We start from the raw sequence: 24,632 nt of genomic DNA on the forward strand, positions 1-24,632 counted from the left end.
AAACAAGTTTTCACTTGGATTTAAAACGGGTGAAGAAGAGGGCCAAGTCCTGACTGGTCATATCTAAAACTAATATAAAACTAACCAATCAGTGGAGTCTTTGGAAAATACCACGGCCTGTTTCAATGCTGCCAGCCGAGTTGATCTGGTGCTGTTTTCTAGAAGCCGTGGTCTGTTCTGTCCATCCAGTGTCGCTCTGATCTCATAAAACCTTATAGAAATCAGAGTTTTTGTCAAATGTTTGGTCCATTCTTGATTCTCCAACTTATTTCTTAGTTAACAGGAGCTGTGATTCAGCCTTTCTCGTCTTGAGTCTGTAGCTCAGAGACTTTGTGATTCTGCAAAAACTAGGATGGTTTCGGTTCTGGAAAATGTTGGCACTGAGGGCTAAAGTCTTTCTGGAAGCTTTGTGCTTAATGTTTTAGCAACTCTCTTGCCGTTAATTTGCAGCTTTTCATCTAAATGTGTTTTGAGACACTTTCTACCCTAAATGACAAATCATTTATTTTGAAAATCTTCCTCTGGAAGTCATTTTAGTCATCTGTTAGGTCTATTTAATTCACCACTTCTCTCAGTGAAGTCAGTAGTTCACCTGGAAACAAATCTACACAGAAGCAATAATGAAAAGCCACACACAGATTTGTAACAGAGCCTGTATATTTAATGGTTTTTTTTCTGCAAAATACAAATACTACGACATTTCTGAGTGAGGGAATTGCTGTACATGATCTGTGACAACAGAGGTGCACTTAATTTTTCTTCTGAGAAACATTGTCTCCAAGTGGCGACAAAGGCCAGCTTATGCCGCTAACAATCTCTTAGAATATTTAACTTGTAGTTATTAGAAGCATTAGTGCATGTAAAGAGGCGGGGAGTGTAAACAGAGGACATTCACTGTCACCAAATTAAAATGTAATTCAAGATAAACTAGCTTTTAAATTACAGGTGTAAGTAGATAATTAAAGAATCAAACCAAAAACACAAACAGCTTTTCGATCTAGAAGTGAATGAGTGACTTTAGCTGCTGGATTTACAGTAAATGGGCCACATGCAGTAGAGGCCGGTGGCCGAGGGTTTTTGAGCTCCAAATATACAGTTTTTAAACCAAAATATTCAAATGTGAACAACCCTCAGCCACCACTTTCTCTGTAAAATAAAAATGTGAACATCACGCAGCAGATCCTCAACTAGTCTGTTCAGCCTCCGATTGTTACCGACTGAATCTCCCTGAATGTTTAGTAGAAAAATCGTTTGACCTGTGCTTCCCGTCTCTGCTTTGTTATATTACTCTTATTAAATAGAACTGCAGGCATCCAAAAATATCAATTTGATATAATAAGGAAGGAAACTCATTAATAAACAAAACACTATAAACGTTTGTGCAGCAAAAGTATCACTCCCCCATTGGATATGGCTTCTAGGAGGGCAGTCCTCATTCTGACTGCTGGATCCTGCAAAGCTATCGGCACGTTAATACGGTCTGTGCACGACGACGACACGAGCCACTCAGGTCTTCGCAGTTTGGATAAAAGTTCTGCACAAAGATGCTTTTTAACTCTGGTTGTGTTTTATGGAAGCAAAGAAGGGTCAAAGCAAATGAGTACTAAACTGAAATAAACCACTACGGCATTTTTAATATTAATTTAAATAGAACTGCTGTAGGAGTCTGATTACATTTTCTATATCAACTTACAGAATTTGATGTACTTGAATTTTAAAAATAGGATTTCAAATTATATGTAAGATATTATTTACATATAATTTTAGAAATATACTTGAATTTAAAGAATCGGAATTTGTGCACCTACATTTCTTTCTTCAAAGGTTTATTAAAAAAAACCTGATTCAAAGAAAGTGACGCCACATCAATTCAGAGATGGTAAAAGTAACATTTGAATACTAGAAATTCACTCTTTAGGTTGAATGAAAACTTACTGGCATATTGCATAGCTTGTTGGCCATCGTGTCTATTTAGAAAGAATCTAGTTTCAAACACTCCTGCATCTGCTTTTTATTAAATTGTTTGTATGTTAATGTCTGTGTAAATATCTTAAAAATCTTATAACTGTTTGTTTTTGTGCAAATAAAATACAGTAGTTAAAAGTACTTTAAATTCAGTTCACTGTCAGATTCTAATCCTTGTGCCGTTTCTTTGCTTCCATAGATTTACATATATAGATTACATTCGCTGAAACTCCTTAGTTTTGCTAACACGGCTCTGAACATTATTCACTAACTCTGAGAAGCGTCTTCACATCAAGTGAAGTTTGTCTAAAGCGTCTTTTCTATGCAACCTGTTACCATCACGCTGACACTTCCTCGCTCACCTTTTCTTTCCTCTCTCGACGTTTCTCGCCACCCACTGTACTTACGCTCTCTTTCTACCCTTCGACCTTATTTGCCACACGTTACCTATCTTATTTAAATGTGCTATATGTTTTTATGTGCGCAAAAAATGTTGAACCTGCAACGCGGCACGTGCTGAGGTGAAAGCGAGCAGTTCACCTCAACACGCCTGCTCCTATGGCTCCAATGATCCACATGTTAATAAACTCACCAGTAGCTTCACTGTTTAGAGTACCAGACTTCTTCACTTAACTTTTAGTTTGCATACACATGCACATACAAGAATGTGCATTTAACATATGATATTCCCTCCCTGAACACACACACGCACACACACAAAAAAAACAACAAAGCGGCACATGTACACCAACAAACCCTCCAGCTGCTTCAGTACGTGTTTGTCTCTTTTCGGTACTGTTTGTACAAAACGTGCAAGAAATGGTCCTAATAACAGTCCTGAAGCGGAACTTATGAGTCATGACATTCTTAGTAAAGTTGGATTCAAGATGTTTGTCTAAAGCTAAAAATAACTAAACCTCAGCATGTCCAGTAGGAACGGGCTCGTTTTAGTGTTACAGATGTTTGCTGCCAGTTGTTTTTAAGGGAAATGTTTGACAACAGTTGTTGTTGTTGTTGTTGTTGTTGTTCCACTTTCTGTCATATTAAAGCAGAAATTTGAGCTTTGTAGGTTCTGGTAGAGCAGCGGTACGTCAGGAAACGAGCAGGTGGTGGACCGAACCCTAAGTCGGTGACCTTTGCCCCTTTGCCCCTTTGTTTCTTTCCCTTCAGGCTTTATTCTATAATCCGTGTAGTTGTGTTATTTTATTTTATTTTTTTTTTTGGTGTACCAAATACCACAAAATGAACCATCAAAGCTCTTCATTTCTGTTTAATGTCTGACAAAGTTTAGGACCATTTCTCACAGTCTTATCCAGGGTCCAGTTCTCCAGGAGTCATCCTCTAGTGTACAAGTCTAGCTACAGTACATGTTATAAATACAGCAGAGCATCACTGGTTCCATTTCTGCCACCTCGTGTACATGTTACCATTACACATTTATAGCACACCCACTCAGTACAAGAAGAATATGATGCTGATAATAACACTATAAGGTAACTTTACTGACATCCCCCCCCCCCCCCTCTGGTTGTAGACCGAATCCCATCATGTCGCCCAGCCCTCTGATAACCTCATCCGCTTCACCGACGGGCTGTGCCGTTCCTCCTGACTGGACAGAGGCCGGAGGAGGAAGTTGTCGTTCCCGTGATGATCCTCGCGCTCCTCGCTGCCTTCATACGAGCTTCCGCAGCTGGACGCGCTGTCGCCGGGGGAGCAGCCCGGTTCATTGGGACCCCGGCTGGAGCTGGGATACCCGGCTGTATTGATGCCTCCTCCGAGTCCCGCGCCAACCATGCCGATGCTCCGGTCTCTGAGGGGAGAGGACGGCTCTGACTTGATGTGTAGATTCTGATGACCAGAGGTGAGGTTTAGGTTTGAGTTCTGACACAAGTTCCTGTCAAGGAAAAGAGGGGAAGTCTCAGTTAGTCTCAGCACACATCTAGCACAACTAGAACCTGTGACCTGATGCTCACACTGTGGAACAGCCAGAGTGTGATGTATAGTAAACTGTATATAGATAATAATGTAGGAGCACTACTACTAAAATTACTAATCACGGGTTAATTTGTTGCTGTTTCATTGTAATAACTAGTTTAAATGTTATTTATAACATTAACTTTGTTTGTTGTTACTCTTGTTTCCTAAATCTGTATCTACAGACGCTCACCCCATGTGTCCCAGTGCTGAGTGTTGCAGATTCTGGATCTGCTGTTGCTGCCAGCTCGTCACTGACCCGAGACCAGAACTTCCAAACCCGGACAGAGAGGACAGGTCACTGCCAAGGGAGAACTCTGAGGAGAAACACACACAGGACGTCCACCTCATTAACGAATTAATTAATTAACATGAGAAGCCTCCTGTCTCTTGCTGGATTACAGCTGAGCAGTGTTGCTCCTGTTCTTCAGTAATCACCTGTGCCGTAGGAAGACGAGAGCGTTGATGGATACCCGCCCATCCCCTGTCCAGGTAGAGTCTGAGCAGCGATGGAGACTGCAGGAGTCGACAGCGTCTGAGCCGTCTGAGAGTGATTTATTCTCTGGTTCTGAAAAAACATTTATACATTACATTTATTTAAAAAGCTGCAGTTACGTAATATAATGAGTTCAGTTGTCACCTCTCAAAACTACTGCAACAAATCCTCGGTCAGGAAGATGATTATGTTCAGTTTTTATCTTTTAGAGATGCCGATCGTTTGGAAGATGTAGTTTGCTCTGCTGTTGTAACTGTGCTGCATTATTCTGAAAGTCATTTTAAAATGACTTGAACAACAAATACTGAACATGATCACTTCCATGACACAAGATTTAAAAGTACAGATCTACATGACTGAAACATTTTATACAGTCAGATCTACCTTGACCAACTCAAATGTTCACTTACACGTTCTTCAGTCAGAATGAATTGATTTAACTTAACTTAAGAGTCGGTAATAATAATATAACTAATAATGTGTTTTACATAATTCAATTCTTAATGCAGTATTTTGAAATATGGGAATCAAGACAAAGTACTTTTTTGAGATGTTTCTTTGCTTTTGCTTTGTTTGGTTCAATCTAAAACACTGTATTACAGATGCACAACAAGAAAAACATACATGAAATTGTGCATTGTTCCTTTTGCTGAACTGAGCTTACAGCCTGTAATTCATACTTAACGTGTGTGAATGTGACTAATTATTTGGGTTCTTTATTACTTTCTATACTGAGTAAGTTTGACACCATTTCGATTCGAGCGCTGGATTGAGGTTGATTAAATAACCGTGCTCCTGTTTTAATTTTTTTATTTAAGGACACCAGCACCCCCAAGAATAAATGTAGACATTCAGTCCTTCCTCCTTTTTAATAATTTGTTCCCTCTGTGGCCAATTATAGGCTCTGTACTAATTTGCTTTGCCTTAAACTGTCGGGTCCTGCAGCATGTCGATGGAGGTATGTGCCTCTTATCTTATCTCCCACTTTTCTTTGTGTGTGATGGGGTCAGATCAGATCCCCCACCCCTAGTTGGAGCTTTTCACTTTATTTAAATACATTCTTTAATTGTGACTGTTGTTGTTCTCTCTGTGATTTTGTGTTTGTTATACATGTAAAACATGAGAACTACTTACCAGCATAAGGTCAAAGTCCTCACACTGGGGGGCAGCATTAAAGCATAAAGTTCAGTCTCAGTGTTCCAGCATGTTGTTGGACTTTGCAGGAATATCAAACCAGTAAAACTAAAATAAATGTTAATACAATAGAAGTGGATGCACTCACGATGGTTGGCATGTTGTTGCACTTGTTGGAGCTGGGCATCAGCGTTCGGAGGTCGGGCTTACGGTTCATGCTCATCGAAGGAGGACTCTTATCCTGCATGTTTTTGGAAACTCCTTCTGGAGACAGCAGCCCGGGGGAGGTGCAGTGGTTGCTGTAGCTGCTATTTCCTGGTGAGAAACAAGAGTGAAGGTTTTGTACAATTCACAGCACGACCAGTGTTCCTGAAGGTGTGTAACTAAGGAGAAAGAGCGTCAGTGTCGGAGCCCGATTCATCTTATGCTGTACACTTTAATCCATTCTGTCTGAGCTGGAGGTGTTTGACTGAAGTACTGAGATATACTGTAGTAAACAACTTAATGTTTTAGAACGTAATTTATCTGTTTCAATACTTCAGACTGATTCTTTAGATTCCTTGATGTAATTCATGTATTTCTGTTACTTTGGTGTTAGATTTTGGTGTTAAATGAGTTAAATGCTCATTATATGTGATTTCCTAATAAATGTGACTTCTTCAAATTGCTTGTTGCAGATTTCAGACCACGTCTTAAAGTCCCTAATATTTCACTGATAGGAATCCTCTGGAAAAATTGTATTGATTACACTCCTGTATCAGATTTAGAATCTCAGATAATTATTTTCCTCATCAGTTGTTTAACGTTCAATATGACAAACTGTGAAACCTGCTGCGACAGGATGCTCGACACAGACTTTGGTATTTCAGTAGCTACAGCAATAAACAGACTGGGAATAAAATTAATTGCGTCTTACCCACACTGGAAACCACGGTGCTTGGCAGTTCTGAACCCATCAGTCCTACAAACACACACACACACACACGGTCAAATATACAGAAGTCAAACACTTAATAAATCATAAATGTATAAAGATATAAAAAATATTTACACAGATTGAAATTAGCTTTTATTCATTGTACAAACCAGCATTTCCAGTGCTAGAGGGACGCTGAGGGGACATGCTGTTCCTCTGCAGGGAGGGGTGTGTGTGTGACATGGGGAGCAGGTTGTGGTTACCTAGGCCGCTTCCTATGCCAGGGTGGGAGTAGAGCAGTCCACTGGGGCTGCTGCCAGGCATGGACACCCCCATATCGTAGTTGGAGGGAGGCAGACCCTGCTGGACAGTTCAGGAGGTCCCACGTTAGTCAGCTGGTTGACATTACTGAGAAGACCATCGGCACTAAGCTGATGTGAACTTACGCAGAGTCTCTGTCTGTTGATCATCAGGTCGATGTCGTCGTTGATCTTGCGGTACTTCTCGTCAGACTCTGGGCTCTGGCCGGCAGAGTCGTCTGCCTCGATGTCGGGGCTGTCGCAGCCATTTAGACCCTTCTTCCGCAGTGTCTGGTCAGAGGTGGGGGAAAAACAAGACGTAAACACGTGGGAAACACTTTGATGTACATATAAGCCCGTGGGCAATTTGTTTTTGGAAACATCCCTACTATACATTATTACAAAGCCTTAGATCTTTTAAAAACACTGTTTGAGCAAATTAATGCAGTTCATCATTACAAAGGGCAGAAACGTGACTAACTGTGTGTTACTTTGATTCTGCTGCAGCTGAAAAGACAAACTGTAAAACACAGGTATGGAGGCTGCATAGTGAGACCGTGCTGGTAATAATGTTTTAGCTCTTCAGTGTTTTGAGATAAACTTCTATCCCTCAAACTAAAAATGTGCTCATGACTATGTGAACCACAAGAGGGCGCCATCTGAGCAGATATCCCAACAGTCTGCAAATCACCATCCACCAACCATCAGTCAGACTGCAGCCAGTACTGAAAACAGTACAACCAGACCTGACACAGTTCTTTTAACAGATTTTACAAGAATTATAAAAACACACACATGCTGCTCTGGTTTTTTATCATTCTGGTGAGAAAACTATGCATCATATGAAGTGTGTATGAGTCAGACACGTGTGACTTAAACATCAGCTTCATCACAGCTTAATGAAATCTCCCTACTCTCATGCAGGTATCAGATGATGAGGAGGAGGAGGATGATGATGGGGTGTGTGTTTGTACAGTATGCGGTTTGGCTCCCCGTGACCTGCTTCAGCACTTCACAGCCCATTAGTCCCGTCTGTCACTGCATGACTGCAACACACACACAGGGTTCGGCGGTTGGCCCAGTGCAGCTATCCCATTCATCCCAGTCATGTCCACCTGTTTGGCTCTACAGAGAAGGGGCACTAGGGTCTGTGGTGACAGAGGGAGGGGGAGCAGCTACCACCAATGCTGGAGTGGCTACTAGAGGGATGGCCGTAGAAGGCTATTTTTTGCTCCTGTGCTCCGCAGCGTTTCTCGTCACTCCCATCCCTCCCTCACAATCTGTCAATCTGGCTCGTCTATTAAAACATAAAACCGACTCCACTAGCCTACTTTTCTCACACACACACTCACACACACACACACACACACGGTGTGCAAGATATTACTACTGTGCACCCACGCCTTCCTTTTTCAACAAAAAACAGGCCATGACTAACAATGATACAGGTACTGTAGGAAGAGTGCTGTAAAAATACCCAAGAACGTAGCGATTCAGCGTAAAAGCTCCTTCTACGGTCAAATATCTTTCTGCACTATTATTATATCTGTTAATCCTGACTCCAATGTTTCCCAATCTAGGGTTTAGGCCCCTCTAAAGGGTCCCAAGGACATCAATGCACCGTGAGTGAGCAAAAGAAGGTATTTGGGTCAGGTGACAGGGAGGCAGCAAAGGGGGATCCAGTGACTGCTGTCGGTCAGGATCATGGAGGGAAAGAAGGTCTACAGGAGGAAACTGGAACAAAGCAACAGATTTGATGTTTGGATGATCTGAAACTGCAGCGAAGTGCAAAACTGAAGTTTAACTGAGTTATCTAAAGAGTGGGTTTTTGTTCTTGTGTTAATCCACCAGTGGATTTTCACAGAACACTGATAAAATGAACTGCCAGCTCTTCTTTGTATGTTTCAGCTTCTCAGATGTGGAGATTTGCCCAAAACATGAACAGCTTTGGGTTTTGGATTGTTGGTTGGACAAATTTGTCCAACCAACAACAAAGATTTTCCCTAAAGCACTGAAAATACTCAAGAATTAAAAGTGCCGTTTGTTTCAGAGGTAAACATTTCAAACTAATTTATCTGGCTGCAAGTTACAAGTTACTTTAATTATTAATTAATATAATTAATATTTGATTTGTATGATTCACGTTTAATTTATTCTACCAATCTTCTTTATTTAAGGTGGTGCTGTTATATTTATGACACCTTAAAATCAATATTAATGCTGTAGAGTAAAAGTACAGTATCACATAGTATTAAAACCAAACTGCAGGTACTTTAAAACCTGAGTAAATATTCTTAGTTACTTTCCATTGCTGACTAGGAATGTGTGTGTCGGGTGTGTGTGTGTGTGTGGTGGCAGGTGGTTTGAACAGCTTCATGGAGGTACTACAGACAGAGAGGGAGACAGCTGAGGGGGGCAAAGAAGGGGAAGAGGGTGGATGCCACAATATCACACCACCCTCTCCCTCCCCTCCTAAATTCTTCTACACCTCCACCCTCGCTGCTTTTCTCTTTTCTTTTAATGTAGTTTAGTCTTTTTTCAGTGTCAGTTCCTTCCACCGCTCTCCTGTCGTGGGTGGTCTCCACCACCTCCACCAGTTCCACATCTGATGATGCTAAGAGTGTGTGTCTGTGTGTGTGTCTGTGTGTGTGTGTGTGTGTGTGTGTGTGTGTGTGTGTGTGTGTGTGTGTGTGTGTGTGTCTGTGTGTCTGTCTGTGTGAACCAAGGAACATGATGTGAAGCTCCTGCTACATCCCACTACTACTGCTACGGCACCAGATGAAACCCTCGGCCAAAATTAGAGAAACACGCATTTCCTCCACCTACAGGATCCAAACATTTAACAAATAAGGACACAAAGACATTTTGTAGTGAGTTAAAGAAAACTGGTTCACAACAGACACTGAATCCATCAGAGTCTCAGAGAAACACACTAAATGATGTTGGACTGCCACCGTGTTAGCACGCTGATATTAGCATTCAGAGTGAAGGGCAAATAATAAATAAATACATTTACATTACAATTAGACTTTTAATGTGATTCATCTGATCCTGCATACAAATACTATTGAGGTTCCCCTACTTTTAATATTAAATATTTAGACACACAGTAAGACTCTAGTTTTGTCTCTTTATCATGTTCCTGATGTTTTCTCAGGTCCAGGGAATCTCCTGTATTTCATGAAGCTTTTTTTCAAAGTAGAATATGAATTAATCTATTTAAACTTTAAATTTTCATCATTTAATGACCCTTAAGATTTATCCCGTGACCCCTTGGAGCAGCCTGACCTGAACGCTGGACTAAACTAACTGTGAGTAAAAGTAGTCGATCCACTTCGAGCAGCTTCAACAGGAATCAGTATGCATCAGTAATAACAATCTAATAAAGTCTCTTACAATAAAACATCCCCAAACAAGTACTTTTATTACTAATACTGATTCAGTACGTTTGCTTGAAATGTGATATTTCTCCATTGTGGTTTTCTACTTTCACCGTTGAGCCGTCAACATGACGACCTTTAAACTCTATTAATAATTAGAAATACTTGAGTATGGCTGAAAAATGATCACGTTCGATTGTGAATCTGAACACTAGACACATCAAACAACGTTAAAGAACGGAAACATTAAAAGTACAGCTTGAAAACAGCTTCACGCCCCAAAATAAATCTACTCCTCCACAGATATAAACTGTACTGGTCAAAGGGGAAGAAGGAAGGAGGGAAGTGGAGCAGTTTGTGGGGAACTAAGACTTGGTTACTCAGCCTTAAGTTCTTCTCTTCCTTTTCTTTATTTTCCTCCCTTGGCTCACACAGTAATACGTACACACTCAGTCATTCACAGGCAAACCACAGTCACACACACACACTCACACACTCACAGCCCGTCATGGCTATTCTTAGCGGTGTTCTGGGCTATTTTTAGAGCACTACCGGTTTCCAGCCATTTAGCAGGGAGGGATCACAGCCAACACAAAGGAACTGGACTTACTCTGAGAGCATATGTGAGCGTCAGTCTGTGCGTGAGTGCGTGTGTGTGCATGACTTTGTACATCTGAAAACTTCATCTGTTTCTAATCTGAACCAGCACGGAGCCACAGTTTGACACACACACACACACACACACACACACACACACCACGGAGCCAGCTGAAACAAAATAAGGTTAACAGAGCAAAAGTGAGGAATGCAGAAGTCCTCCGATTTATAAATAGCAGAAAGGTTCCCAGGCTAAATGAACATAACACAATAAGCTGATAGTTATCTGGCCTGTCGCCTGCGCACACACACACACACACACACACACACACACGCCATCCCGCCACATGAGAAAAAAACAAGATGACCCAAACAAAGACGCCTCTCTTCTACTAAATTCCTGTCTGGTGGATTTGTCTTTGTTGCAGAGTCGTTCAGATATGTGGGCTCACTACACTTCTACACCCAGGTTCCTCTGTGGGATGAATAAAAACTAGTCAATCAATCAGTTAATTGGCTGAAAGTGATTTATTTCAGGCTTTCAGATTTGTGTGAGTGATTTTCCATCTTGGCTGGTGGTTATTACACTGCCACTAATGCTGATCAACCTGTGTATCCATCCACCATAAAACAGTTCCACTCTCTAAAACCACCAACTTCGGTTTTGGTGGTAAATATATTTTTAAACTTTGGTAAGAGCCATGCTAGCCATTTCCAGTCTTTATGCTAAGCTAGGCTAACCATAGCCAGCTCTAAATTTAGTCCACAGACATGAAATTGATCTTTATTTCCTCATCTCATTCTCAGAAGGAAGCCTGTATTTCCCCCAAGTGTTGAACTATTCCTTTAACATCCTAAACACTATCTGCTCAGCATGTGGAGCTTATTCCACTCTCTCTGGCACAGCGACTGTGACCTTGGCACCGCCGCCACAGCTACATGTATTATAACCTCGACCTGAGAGGTCACGCACGCCTGTCAAAGACTTCTATCCCTCTCATCATCCAATCAGAGAGCGGCGAGATTAAGCAGGGCGTGTTGGCCGAGCGTCAAATGTTATCAGCGAACACAGGAATCAAACTCAATCCATGTGTATGAATAAACCAATATTATATATCATACTCATCAAGTTGCAGACCAGCAGTGTCCATACAGCTCATTTAAACTAAAACAGCACAGTTTTCAACAGTTTAGCCTCAATCAGAGTTAGGACGCATGAGTTGGTGAAAAAGTCATATTGCGATTTGAGATATAATAGATTCATGGAAAATCTAGAGGTGTCTGAGAAGTGGTTAAATCTAATGGCAGCGCTGCACACAGTGATGTGACCATACACACGGCCACGCTCTGCTGCCTAAACTGACTAATCATCTCTTTATTAGGGGCATGGGTAATGAGCAAATGCTGCACAAACAGAAAACAGGTTGTCACGTTCACACACGTTATATAATGTCACAGGCTGAGATTGTTTTTGGTTTCTTTAAATACATCATTTCATTATCAAGGTAAATATAAAACATATACAGTCAATGTAATCTGCATATTTAAATATAAAACAGTAAATTTAATGTAAATACAGTAAACTGACATCTCCACACTACTCTGATAAAAATCTGTTCTATTTCACTATCAGAACATTTTACGCTACATCAATAAATAAGTGTTGCATCTTGAGGGAACGCCCACTGGGATATAACTAGTGTTAGTGGTCAAAGTATGTCCAAAGCTATGCTAGCCATAATATAAAGCTACGACTGACTATCCCACCGGCTCAGCTGCCAGACATGTAAAGCATTCATTACATCAGTGACAGCTGCCTGCAGCAAGTGGTCAGCTCCCACTGTAAATCTGCACCTGTCAGTGGAACATAGGTGGTATACGATTTTATGCATCACAAAACAGCGACACATGCCAGTAGGAGTTGTCATTTGCCAGTGGAAAATGGTAAATGCACCAGGGGAACACCAGTGACATGTCGTTTTCACATGCTGATCAAACAGCAGCGACAGTCTTTAGTCAAAGTAACGTATCACTGGGAATTTGCATTTGATACAAAACAAGTGCCAAACTATCAGGATGTGAAGGTGCACAGTCGTATCTATGTGTGTGTGAAGGGGAAATAAAGCAACACTATGATAATTTAATCTTATTAAGTGAAAGCACCCAAACACCTCAGTGTGCAGTTTGATAAAGGTGAGAAAGAACAGCAAAACCCAAAGGGAAGGAATCAACTGAAGGCCAAGGAGAAGGAAGCTGAACAGGAGTGAGGTAGGAAATGTTGTACAGAGCTTAAAGTGAGTAGCAGTAAATAACTGGGCCGGTTCAGCCTGTGTGGACACAGTGCAGAGATGAATAGACTGCCTGGACAGCTTATAGTAACGAGCTAAACAGGATTGTGGTAGATTACAGAGGATTACAGAGCATGTAAGCCTGGTTCTGACGGGTTTGGCCAAGAGGCCATGTGGTGGGCCGCGTGGAGGGAAAAGCTCAGGTACACCCACAGAAAGTATGTGCTGTACATGTGCAAACAACGAGCGTCGTGCAGCTCAACAAACGTGAGGTGCCCCCTCTCTCTTCGAGGTGGCTGCAGGTGTGATCCTGTTATATTTAATGAATAGTTGGAGAAAAGGCCCTTTCTGCCCTTACTGCTTTCACCAAATGAGGAAAAACATCTCCACACTTTGTAAAGCAGCCAAATTCTTTAATGAATCCAGGAGGTGCGGGAGGTGTAAAACCTCCTGCTTACGCTCCCTGTCAGTGCCCCAGCATCAGACTCCTGCCCGATCTTTGACTTTTGACAGCTTAAGTTTGACCTTGTTGACATGCTGTGCTTAGCAAATGTCCACAGCATGTGTCCGTGGAGTGTGTTGTTTGCATGTGTCTGTAGAGGCATACGCTCGCTATTGTGTTCTCCTAACACTATTACATAAGTCAAAGCAGAGCAAGGTTCAGTTTAGTACATACTGTGGAGTTCTGTGCTGGTGCAAAGCCGTACATTGCTGTCACACACACACTTTCACACACCTTCACACACAGAAATATGGTCTACAAATGAAGTAGAAGCAGATGTAACGCACAACCGGTTACAGCATATTAAATTAAAAATTATTCTTATGATGGATCAATCATTACACACCAGATGAATTTTAGATGTAGAGTCACTACAGTATCTCTGGATATCATCATTAACATGACTCATCATCAGTAAACAGCCATGAATCCAGTTAAATTCACAAGTCACACAACTTTCATAACAACAGGACTGAGAATCATCACAGTTTTATGTTTCCTTCTGTATCAAAGAAGCTAATAAATAAATGCTAATAAATCATTCTGCATGTTTCTGGTCCATTAAATCTAAGAATGCACTGAGACAAAACACTGTATAACATTCATACTGAATCATTTTGCCCACAAACTGAAAATCCTCATACCAACCACTACTCTACTGCTGGTATTTTGTGCATCACTTACATCCACGATGTCGGAGTTGGTCCTGCTCTCGTGAGGCTCGTTGTATTCGGTGTATTTCAGCAGAACTTTGTCCATGTCGGTGCTGGCGTACTGAAACAGCTTGTTGGTGCTGTTGAAGATGATGAGGGCAATCTCACAGTCACACAACACGCTCAGCTCGTAGGCTTTCTTCATCAGACCGAACTTGCGCTTAGTAAATGTCACCTGGAGAAGAGAAAAATGAATTATGAACAGTTGAAGGAGACAAACCCACAAATTAAGAAGATCAACAGCACTTCAATAAGATTAAACTGGAAGTGAATACACACAGGTTATGACAATAATCCCTAATTTCAATCTACAGACAGTGCAGTGGGTCAAAGGGAACCATTCTGGTGATAACTTGACTTTTTCTGCTCCCACATCTGATATAAAATAATAAAATACATTCTCCTCCTTCTAGTTATTACACACACACACACACACACACACACAGGCATATTGGTGAACCATAATATGTCCAGAAGGAGGATTGTGACGAGTTCAGTCCGGCCCTGCTACGAGGAGTCAGGAAGCACATGTGCCTGCATTTCCTGTCATAACAGGAAACAAGGACCGGCTCCCCCAGACAAGACTGGTGTGTGTGTTTGTTTGTGTGACAATACACTCATGCAAAAGTCTCATTGACAATAAGCTCTCATTATTCAGCTGCTATATCTGTTGCATGCATCGAGTTCGTCGTTTGAATACAGACACAGTCACACAGCTTGTTAGGATCATATGACATGATATGACTGGTTTGAGGAACTGTAGTGTGTCTGATGCACTGGATGTGGCTCGATGGAGGTGGTGAGAGAGAGTGAAGGAATAAATTCAAATATGGAAGATGTAACACACACATATCACGGCAACACAGACTACACACAGTCACCATGTTTCGATGGATATTAACTGATTCATCCATACAGACCAGCTGGAATCAACACTTTTGTGGTTGTCCCAGGTTTTCTTATTTGTCTCTGTTACTCCTGTTACTCAGGGCTGAATGGCTAAAGTTACAAGTCAGGAGCCAGACCTGAGGTTTGGGCAACATGGTGGGAGAGAAGGATGCAGTGATGTGGCCTGAGTCCACATTGTGGACTTCTGGGACCAGGACATCTCAGTCTACATCACATTTGTTTTACATTTTCCAAGGGAAGAGGAAGCAGCAGCTAGAACTCAATCAACTTCACCTATTGCTTCACTCTTAATGCTAAGTTGTGTGGGGTTTGTACCTGGACCAGTGGCTGAATCTATAAAAACTAAAAGTGTAGATGTTAGGGAAATGTTAAAGAGCTGAAAGGTGTTAAAGTCTTTGCTATGCTTACATGTCTGTTCCGTTCATCCATAATTCGAGCTATCTGAATCTTTTTTCTCCCCATCTTCACTATTTTTTCCGTTGTTTCTCCTCTTTGTCACAATCGTCTTCTGTTCTAGCTCCTTCGATTCACTTCCAGGTCCTCACGGTTTTTTAATGTTCAATCACAAACTGCTGGTTGGCTTCTGCAGACAAACATAAACATAATCATTAATGTTAAAAGATCAGAAAATGCACAGTGCACAGTGCACAATGCTCAGTAAAAGAAATAGGTTGAACTGGTTTTAATAGTCAGTGCTAAAAACAACAAAAGACAACAAAACAAAACCTCTAAACAGAAACAGGTATGAACACATATAATTACCCAAAATGGATTGTGTGTGGGTATCATGCCATGCTATACTGCAGACTTTAACCACCATGCACGCACACGGCACGCACAGACAGGCAGCATATTGTCTGTTTGCACGCCCGTCCATTCACTGCTGCTGTATCCCCCTGACACACCCAGAAACCCAACTTCCTCAGGGGGTTACTGTATGCTCAGGGGGAAGTGAAACAAGTGGGCACGTCAGAATTCAAATAGTAAAGAGTGATGAGTTTGGCTCTATCACACACTCTGTGAAAACATCTGGAGGTCTTGAAAAACCACAACTGAAGACAGGATTTTTGTCTTTACCGCTCAGCAGAAAGCGTCCTCTGTAGGTGGAGCTGAGCCGGGACAAACAAGCAGGAAACATCTCGGCTGAACGAGACGGTTTGAGATTCAGCTCACAAAGTGATTTTTATACTGAGCTTTTGTAAACATGAAAGTGAGAACATGTAAAAATGGGCATGTGCAGGACTGTCAGTGTGTGTGTGTGTGTGTGTGTGTGTGTGTGTGCCATGTGACCTGTGTCTCACTCCTGAAGTGGAGCTTAAGAGCTTGGGTCGCAGAGTTAACTGGATGTTCACACACGGTGAGACAGACGCACACAAACACGGCCACACTCGGCAGGTTTTCTTGGCAGCTTGTGACGAGCGAAAAGGCGTGCAGGCTTTCAGGAGGTCGCCAGCCCTGATGCACTCAGGGTGAAATGGAGAACGAAAGTGGGATTCGTGAAGACGTAAGAAGATGACGAAGAAGCTCTCACAATAAAAAGGCAGAAAACGAGGCTGCTCTTTAACTTTATCTCCCTCACCTCCTAATTATCAACATCTTTATTAGAAAAGGTAGAAAGAAAAACAAATGCCTGATAAACTTACTCTGTGATGTTTACAAATACTATATACATCATTTTAAGTTTTTTTAATTCACAGGACATCTTAGTTTTCTTCACTTATATTTACTTACATGCTGATTAAATCTGTAGCTGACATATAACAGCTGTAGATGCCAAATAACCTGAACTCAGTAACTGGGAGAATGTGACTTATCAATTAAAACACAGTGGACTGTGCAGATCAATTCATAATGACCATGACTGTTGGCTGCAGCTGTAATAAACTGCACTGACTCATTCCACTCCCCGTTTTTTACAGTAGCAATATATAAATATGAACCAACAGCTTCTGACATTAGGCCATATCTGATGTGTTTTGACATAACAAACGCTTTGATTAACAGAAGAACGCTGCGACCAAACATCATCTGCAGCGAGCAGCAACACGCCGGCCTGGGAGCATTACATGAATATCTAGAGTCTGAGTCACGTTGCCTCTGAGTCTACCTCACTTCAGGAAAACAGCAAAGGATCAACACAGTTTAAAATTAGAGTGCTCACAGACAAGCACACTCAGCATGTCGTAGTAAAAGGGAATTTTAGGCCATGTGGAGACGTGAGATGTTGAGGGAAGATTGCGTAAAACAATAATGCGTCTGTAGGTGTGAGTTAATACATGGTTTGATCTTTTCTAGGATGACAGCAAATCTCCACCTAAATCACCCTCCACATACCCACACTCACAAACCTCCCTGCTATTTATAGACTCTGTGTAAAACAGAAGGATTCCAAAAATAAAAGAATGAACTTTTTACCCTGAACAACAATACGACTGGTTTCTGGTTCTCAGACAGAGAGAGCGACTGTTGAACAGAGGACGAGATGGAAAACAGCCATCTCACGCAGTCCTCAGCTGCTCCCGCTCTCTTTCTCTCTTCCCTGCCAATTATTTTCCAGAGAGAGAGAGAGAGAGAGAGAGAGAGAGAGCGACTGTGTTCAGATATTTCACTTAAGTAAATGTACTGTGAGGAAAATGTACTTAAAGTGTCAGAAGAAGAAGTGCTCAGGGCCGATTCTCCTCATTAATCCATTAACTGTGTTAATTCATAAAATAATCCGAGGTTTTGTTTTGTTTCATCAACACAATACATTCATTTTCTAAACCCAACTCCTGGTTCTGTTTATAATTTATGAGTAATATCTCTGATACCTCGACAGATTCAAGTACTGTTCTTGAGTAAATGGACTTTCCGCCGCCGGTGCCCGTTGCTGCTGATGTACTGGACATTTTTGTGTATGTGTGTCACTGAGTAACTACACAGCACATAGCAGAGAAACAGCTAATGGGGGACATGCGACAGTGCCCTTGTATTTCTTGGCAGGACACTCTGCATGTCTCTGTGTCAGAGAGCCAGGGAAGGTGGGGGTGGGTGGACGTTGAGGGGCAGGGGGAATCGGGCTCTGCTGCATGGTACTGACAGACAGGAGGGGGATGGACAGCTGTGAATGGTCCCCAAGTAATTGACTCTATTAGTGCCTCCTACTGTACAGGGGACTTTCAGGAAGCCTGATGTTGAGGCTGTTTTTAGGTCTACCTGGAACTCAACTCTAGATCATTTTAAAAATAGCAAACAGAAAAGCAGACTTAGCAAAACAAGCCTGTTCCTAACTGAACATAGTTAATGAAATGTAAGGTTTTAAAAGGGCACCAAGACATTAAGGCTGTTCTACTGACGGTGGATCAGATACTGTGAGAGACGTCACTTAGAAATTAAACCCGGGGCGTTAATCATCCATTTTTATGGATTTACAGACAATGACTTTGGGATGGATCCGTCTAGTTGCTCTCATCAGCAGCAAACTGCTCTAAAGAGCCACCGTGTGCTGCCTCCTCAGCAGCAACGCGTGCTGAGTTTGTGGGAGTAAAGGAGCCGCAATTAATACGTGGGTGGGGATTTGGGAGCGGTTAGGTTCTGTCTTCTCACACAAGACTATGGACGTGTGTGTCAGGGTTTCAATACTGTTACACCACTAGGTAACAGGTCCCTATCACTGCCATTGTCAGTGGGCTTTATAGTGTAGCACGAGCTGGTGACGCGTTCAGGGACACACAGTCCAGTTCATCTGTGTTTCGAAAGCAGTCAGAGCCCTATGGCGTGTTTCAAACTTAGTAAACCCGGCCCCAATAATAAATAACATTCAATTAAACTGAGGAGAGAACTAAAGTTGTACTGATTCAAACACAATGAGCAGCAGAAAGTGGACGTCTGTGGAACAAAGGTAAAAAGGCGGCTGATTGCCAACATTGGACACTAATGAGTTGTTTTGTAAATTTGACAAATGATAAACAATCCTATGGTTTATTTTTACTCTCAATTAATCTGCTAATTATCCTTGTTGTTAGTTTCAGTCAATAGAACAGAAAAAGAAGTCTCCCAGAACCAAAAGTTTCAAAGTGAATACGTTCGTATCTGTCCAAATACCATGAGTTATTTATTCTACTGTCTCACGCCCAAGACAACCAAACAGTTGAAACTGTAATGAAAATATCTGCCAATAACAAAATATTTCCAAGTGATTGTTGCAGCTCAGATTCGAGTCGAGTCTCAGGCGTTACAAGTCTTCTGGAATAAGTAAAACCAACAGTTGTCCCAAAGATGGGAGATCAATCTACAGATGTATCACATGGCAGCAAAGTTTAAAGTGCCGTCAACTTAAAAAAACAAATACGGACTGAATTACTGGTCAAAGTCCTTATTAAGGTCTCAAATGTAGACGCTAGAAACCTGATCTAATACATGTGGTTTGGTTAGGGACACCCCTCTATAAGCAGTGAATGAGTCACTTTGTGGCACAGACACCACATGCTCAGCAGAAGTGACTGATATCACTCTGACGCCTTCACGGCACACTGCTCCTGTCTTTATGCAAACGTTTGACGGACTGGAAACCAAGAGACGCTCGAAAGACACTTACTGAAAATGGACTTACTAAGAAAAGTACCTGAAAAGGGTCATTAGAAAAACACCGTCCCCGACAAACAAGGTGGTGCAAAGGTGGATACTGTCAAGTACAATATGAAATATGATGAGTCCTCCACAGGAACTCAATTAGCTCAATAGAGCAACAGATAAGTAGTGTGAGGCTGAAAAAAGCAAATGATCACTTTACCAGTGAGATAATAATAGATAATTCCTTATATCAAATAAAAAACAAACATCATTCACATTATTTCCTGCAGTGAAGTTACATTCAGATGCTTCATTTTCTCTGTCCATCAGTTTAAAATCTAAAGATGCTGAGCTTGACGGATTTTTACTTTTAAAATAAAGAATTCAATCATGAATCAATGATCAATGTTGCTTTCATGCCAGGTCTATGGGAGTATTGAAAATAACGAAATGGGAACCGACCACACGCAGATAGACGCCTTGGAAATCCTGAGGATGAAAAGGAGTCAAGTCTCTGGAAGAACCAACATACCCTCTGATGAGGCTCCACGGTCTGTGCAGAAAAGTTCCTGAGTGTTTCCACGAGTCTGAGCCGGAGGTGAGGTGATCACCGAGCTGCAGCGAGCCGAGAAATGACGCTCAAGTCTGGATCAAGTTCTCCAGACTCACGGAGGCAGAAACCGGGAGGTTTGGACTTCACCGAGCTCGTCACCGAGCGTGAGGAGAGGAAAACATCAAGAGAGCGAGGCGCTGGGAGAAAGTGGAGAAGGAGGAGGACGGAGGATCGTTTGTTTCCTGTTGTTTACCAGTGAAACCGCGCGTCAAGCCCGCACGCCCCGCATCTCTCACACACACCCACCCACACGCACGCACCGCAACACATCCACAGTGTCCGGAGAGAACAAGCTGCTGTGACCTGTGCGCTCACCTGTGCGCTCACTCCCGCATGTCTCCGTGCGTCCGTCCAGCGGTTCAGTCCATCGGTCAGTCTCCTCCTGGAGCTTTGGCTCTGGCTGCCGGCGAGCACCTGGACGTCAGTAGGCGGCAACATCACGGGCACACGCACACGCGCACACGCACGCACAGAAACACAGATGTGAGAAACTATAGAGACCTGCAACACAAGTTAAACTCTGAATGTGTTTATTGTGTTTTAAATGAGTGTTTCCACAGTTGTGTATTCTCCAAAATAAAAATCCTAATAAAACTTCTGAGGAGTTTGTGAAGCTCTGTGCGTCCTGTCCGTCTCATCACCGCCTCTCAGTGGAAACTATTGAATGTGCATCTCTCCCTATCACATCTTTAATAATGTTTACAACACAGAGGCGTGGGGCTGTGACACAGCAAGTCAGATGCTCCTCAGCCCCCACTCATCCACCAGAATAAAGAAATGAAAATATCTGTAGCTGGCGCCTGTCAGTGAAATAAGCTTGAAGTTGGACTCAGAAACATGTATCATGGCTTTAAAATACTCCCTTACAAATTCAAATTACTAATACGAACAGTGGTTCTGCAGTACAAAGAAAAATTCCAGTGACTGATACAGTTTAACGCCCACTGGACATTAGACAGTTTGAGGTGAAGCTGCTGGAGTTTCTATTCAGCTGAGGAGTAAATTCAGTGTCAAGAGTTCGGCTCGTCTGAAGGGTCAACAGATAAACCTGAGGGGTCACGGGAGGAAACAGGAAGAAGGCATTTCATATGATATGTTTGTGTATGTACAAATCATTAATATCATCTTTAATTTATTTTCAAAGCAGAACTAACGCTGCCCTGCTTTTGATTAAAGTGTTACCAAAACTGGGACAGTTGCTTTTAGAGAAAAGTGGAACATTCAGCGTCCTGCAATATTATCAATATATATAACAATATTGTAATGGACAACAGTGATGAAGTAATGTAGCTCTGGGTATCTATCAGTCTTTACCACAGCTGATGTATGTAATTACTGTAACACTGTGGACATGTCAGAGATAAAGGAAGATGAAGGATGAAGAGGAAGTGGAAACAAGAACAAAACAAAAGAAAAAAAAACACAAGTTGAGCAACACCCGTATGTTTCCCAATAAAAACTGTGACGTATGAAAATGTGGGAGTGTCTGTGTAAAATACACCACAAATGTTGTCATCACCGAGTCACTGGACACGACACCTTCTTATAGTAAATGCAGAAACAACATGATTCTTATTCTATTCTCTCTGTTCTGGTCTCTACTGGAGTCCCTGAGTGCTTCACTGTGTCGACCTGCAGCTCTCTGCTGTTTGCTGTCGAGCAGATAATCGACATCTGTCTGCTGCAGCTGTAAATGACCCATTTCCAGGCTGTAAAACAAAACTAATTACCCGAGGGGATCTGCAGACTTGGTGATAATTCCCTGTGGGTGACTCCTGCCACATTACTCATGAACATTTGATCATTTATCAGTGTATAAATATCGATTACTGCAGCTTTAATACTCCAATAGTCATCACACATGTAGAATATTCATCCAAAACATCCAGGTACGTCCATGTTTGTGTCAAATATTCAAAGAGAATAGAAACATCACTTATGTTGCAGGTAGGTACAACCGAGCTGGGTGTAGGAACAACTACAGGCTATGTTCAACACTCGAGCTAAAAATAGAGCCGCACACAGATACGTCCACGTTACAATGGAAAACACAGCTTTAAATGTTACTGACCCGTCAATAACTTTAGTATAAGAGTGTTAAGTTAACACACACACACACCTAAAGGTCTGCTTCTATACCCACAACTGTCAGCAGCTGCCCCCTGAGATCTGTTCACATCCACAGTGGACCTGATGAATATGTGTAATGTTAGAGCATAGGTGAAGTTTAATATGATGTCCAGAGCTGACAGACTCTGAACAGTCTCAGTTTGATGGATAATACTAACTTTATTAACCACAGACCACTGTTCTTAGAATCCCTCTGACCAGCAGATGTCACCGTTTAAACTGTCTGAACCAATTGTTTTATATTGATGAAGTGTTAAAGAAGCTTCATTTCTAATATCACTACTGATATTAGCTCATTGCTGTATCTGTGTATTAGCGTCTGTATTATATAGAGAATATCAAGTGAGGAGACAATCAGCTGTAGAATATCCTGCTAACAACCTCATTTAAGGTCTTTCAGGCACAAACATTCGTGTTGTGTTGATCTAGAATCGATCAGACCGTCCACTTCCTGCTCGGCACTAAACTGAAGAGATCTCTAAAGAGATCAAGCACAGAGTTAAACATGTTGATCGCTGCTTCCATGAACACACCTTAAACTGAATCCTGCTCTGCAGCACTTGTGACACATCGACTTCATAGTTTGAGTTTTGTTTACAGCTTGTTTCAGCTGCTGCCGAATGGTCAACAACAGAAAACCGCTGTTAGAATCGAAATCATTTCTCACTGTCTAGTTAACATGTTCTTCTCTTTCGTCCTGTATATATCATATATATAATATAAAGGCCTCGTTCACCCATCACTCACCAGCGCTTGTTGTTCTCTCTTCACCTGGAAGGTTCCCCAGCAGCTCCAGCTGTGGGTTTTCTCAGTCAATCCCTTGTATCAAACAAGAAAAGGATTTTAAAAAAGAAAGTGATGTTAAGCCAGACCAGCTGGCTTAGAAAGAGGGGGACCCAGAACTGGGCTGTGTTTGGATCTGAGCTCTCTCTGCACTGAGCTGAGGTCTACACCCATCAGATCCCGACACTCAAACACCGCCCCCTCCCTCCCATCAACACACACATTTCTCTCCAGCGCTCACACCCTGTGACCCCCCCTGTGTCCAAGCTAACTGAGTGCATGTCTGTGGAGGAGCCCAGTCACCTGTCGCTGTCATTCGCGGTATATTTAGCTCTGAGGTGTCAGTAATGCCTGTATGTGTTGGAGTGTGTGTGTGTGTTTGTGTGTGTGTGGGGGGGAGAAAAATGTGTTGCTGACACTCAGGGCCTCTGTAGGCCTTGGTGTAAGAGCCCAGGATTACTGCTCCAAAGGCCGTTGGCTCTACACATTACACAGAGAGAAAGAGAGAGATCAAACCTGCAAACATGTCCTAGATATCAGAACACCAAGCATCTGCTTGACGGAGGATTACCCCCAGCTGTCCACTCCTGTCAGCTCTGAGCAGACGGAGGAAAGGAGCCCACCAGGCCTGGTCAACTTTGATGATCAATGAATCCATATCAGCACCGAAACAAGGCTGAGTCATTGAAAAGCCCCAAAACAACACCCCCCTCCTGGTTTCTATAGACCAAAGATCAGCACCAGCAGAGAGTTCTGACACATGTCCGTAAACACTGTTGTATAAACTACAGTGACAAGAAAAAGTATGTGAACCTTTTGGAATTTCATGTTTTTTTTGCATTAATTTGTCATAAAATGTGATCTGATCTTCATCTAAGTCAAGAGTAGGTATTACTTATGTTAAATGTGCCTAAAATAATAACACAAAATATAGTTGATACCATCATTATTGGGTTGAGGTCTGGGCTCTGCTATTTATTATCATAGGCACATTGTATTCGTTAAAGCTCCTGACTTAGATGAAGATCAGATCAGGTTTTATGACAAATCAACACGGAAAACCATGAAATTCCAAAAGGTTCACATACTTTTTCTTGCCTCTGTAATTGTAGGAGACGTGTTTTGCATTCTGGGAAGCAGGTTTCAGTTTCAGCCACTGAACCCACTCTGATGTCTCTGTGTTAATGATAAAACCAGAATCAGCAGCCAGTTAGCGTGGAGACAGCTAGCGTGGCTCTGTCTGCAGAAGAGTTCAGTCTTCAACAGGTTTTTGAAAACTGGAGCGAGGCTGCCGAGTGGGCAGAGAAAGATAGCAACCAGGGACCATCCGATGCCACTCGTTGGCAGAGCGCGGTGGGCAAGACGGACCGTAGACCTGGATC

At 42.1% G+C, this 24,632-nt stretch overlaps 1 protein-coding gene across 6 annotated transcripts; it reads right to left on the reverse strand.

The window, feature by feature from the left end:
* Positions 1-639: 639 nt before the first annotated feature.
* LOC113159096 (myocyte-specific enhancer factor 2C-like) lies at positions 640-23,385 on the reverse strand. 6 transcript variants are annotated; one of them, XM_026355607.2, is made up of 11 exons: positions 23,215-23,385; positions 20,653-20,751; positions 15,582-15,756; positions 14,236-14,439; positions 6,932-7,075; positions 6,749-6,848; positions 6,486-6,530; positions 5,718-5,884; positions 4,378-4,507; positions 4,133-4,256; positions 640-3,859 (listed from the first exon to the last, which is right to left on the reverse strand). In XM_026355607.2, exons 3-11 carry the CDS (start codon positions 15,633-15,635, stop codon positions 3,511-3,513), a joined length of 1,317 nt encoding a protein of 438 aa, XP_026211392.1. In that variant the 5' UTR covers positions 15,636-15,756; positions 20,653-20,751; positions 23,215-23,385; the 3' UTR covers positions 640-3,510. The 6 variants fall into 6 exon arrangements, with proteins under 6 accessions (XP_026211392.1, XP_026211389.1, XP_026211391.1 ...); XM_026355604.2 differs by having other exon boundaries at positions 6,656-6,848; XM_026355606.1 differs by having other exon boundaries at positions 3,511-3,859; positions 6,656-6,845.
* Between the last annotated feature and the right edge of the window lie 1,247 nt (positions 23,386-24,632).

This window comes from Anabas testudineus, chromosome 12 (genome assembly GCF_900324465.2).
Source record: "Anabas testudineus chromosome 12, fAnaTes1.2, whole genome shotgun sequence".
Classification (NCBI taxonomy): Eukaryota; Metazoa; Chordata; class Actinopteri; order Anabantiformes; family Anabantidae; genus Anabas; species Anabas testudineus.

What these genes read in the sequence shown, in the direction of transcription:
- LOC113159096 (XM_026355604.2), bottom strand. Translation starts at nt 15,635, where the DNA reads ATGGGGAGAAAAAAGATTCAGATAGCTCGAATTATGGATGAACGGAAC. An exon ending in CACCGTGGTTTCCAGTGTGG is followed by an intron (nt 5,885 to 6,485) that starts GTAAGACGCAAT and finishes GTTTCTCACCAG; the next exon opens with GAAATAGCAGCTACAGCAAC. An exon ending in CTCGTCTTCCTACGGCACAG is followed by an intron (nt 4,257 to 4,377) that starts GTGATTACTGAA and finishes GTTTCTCCTCAG; the next exon opens with AGTTCTCCCTTGGCAGTGAC.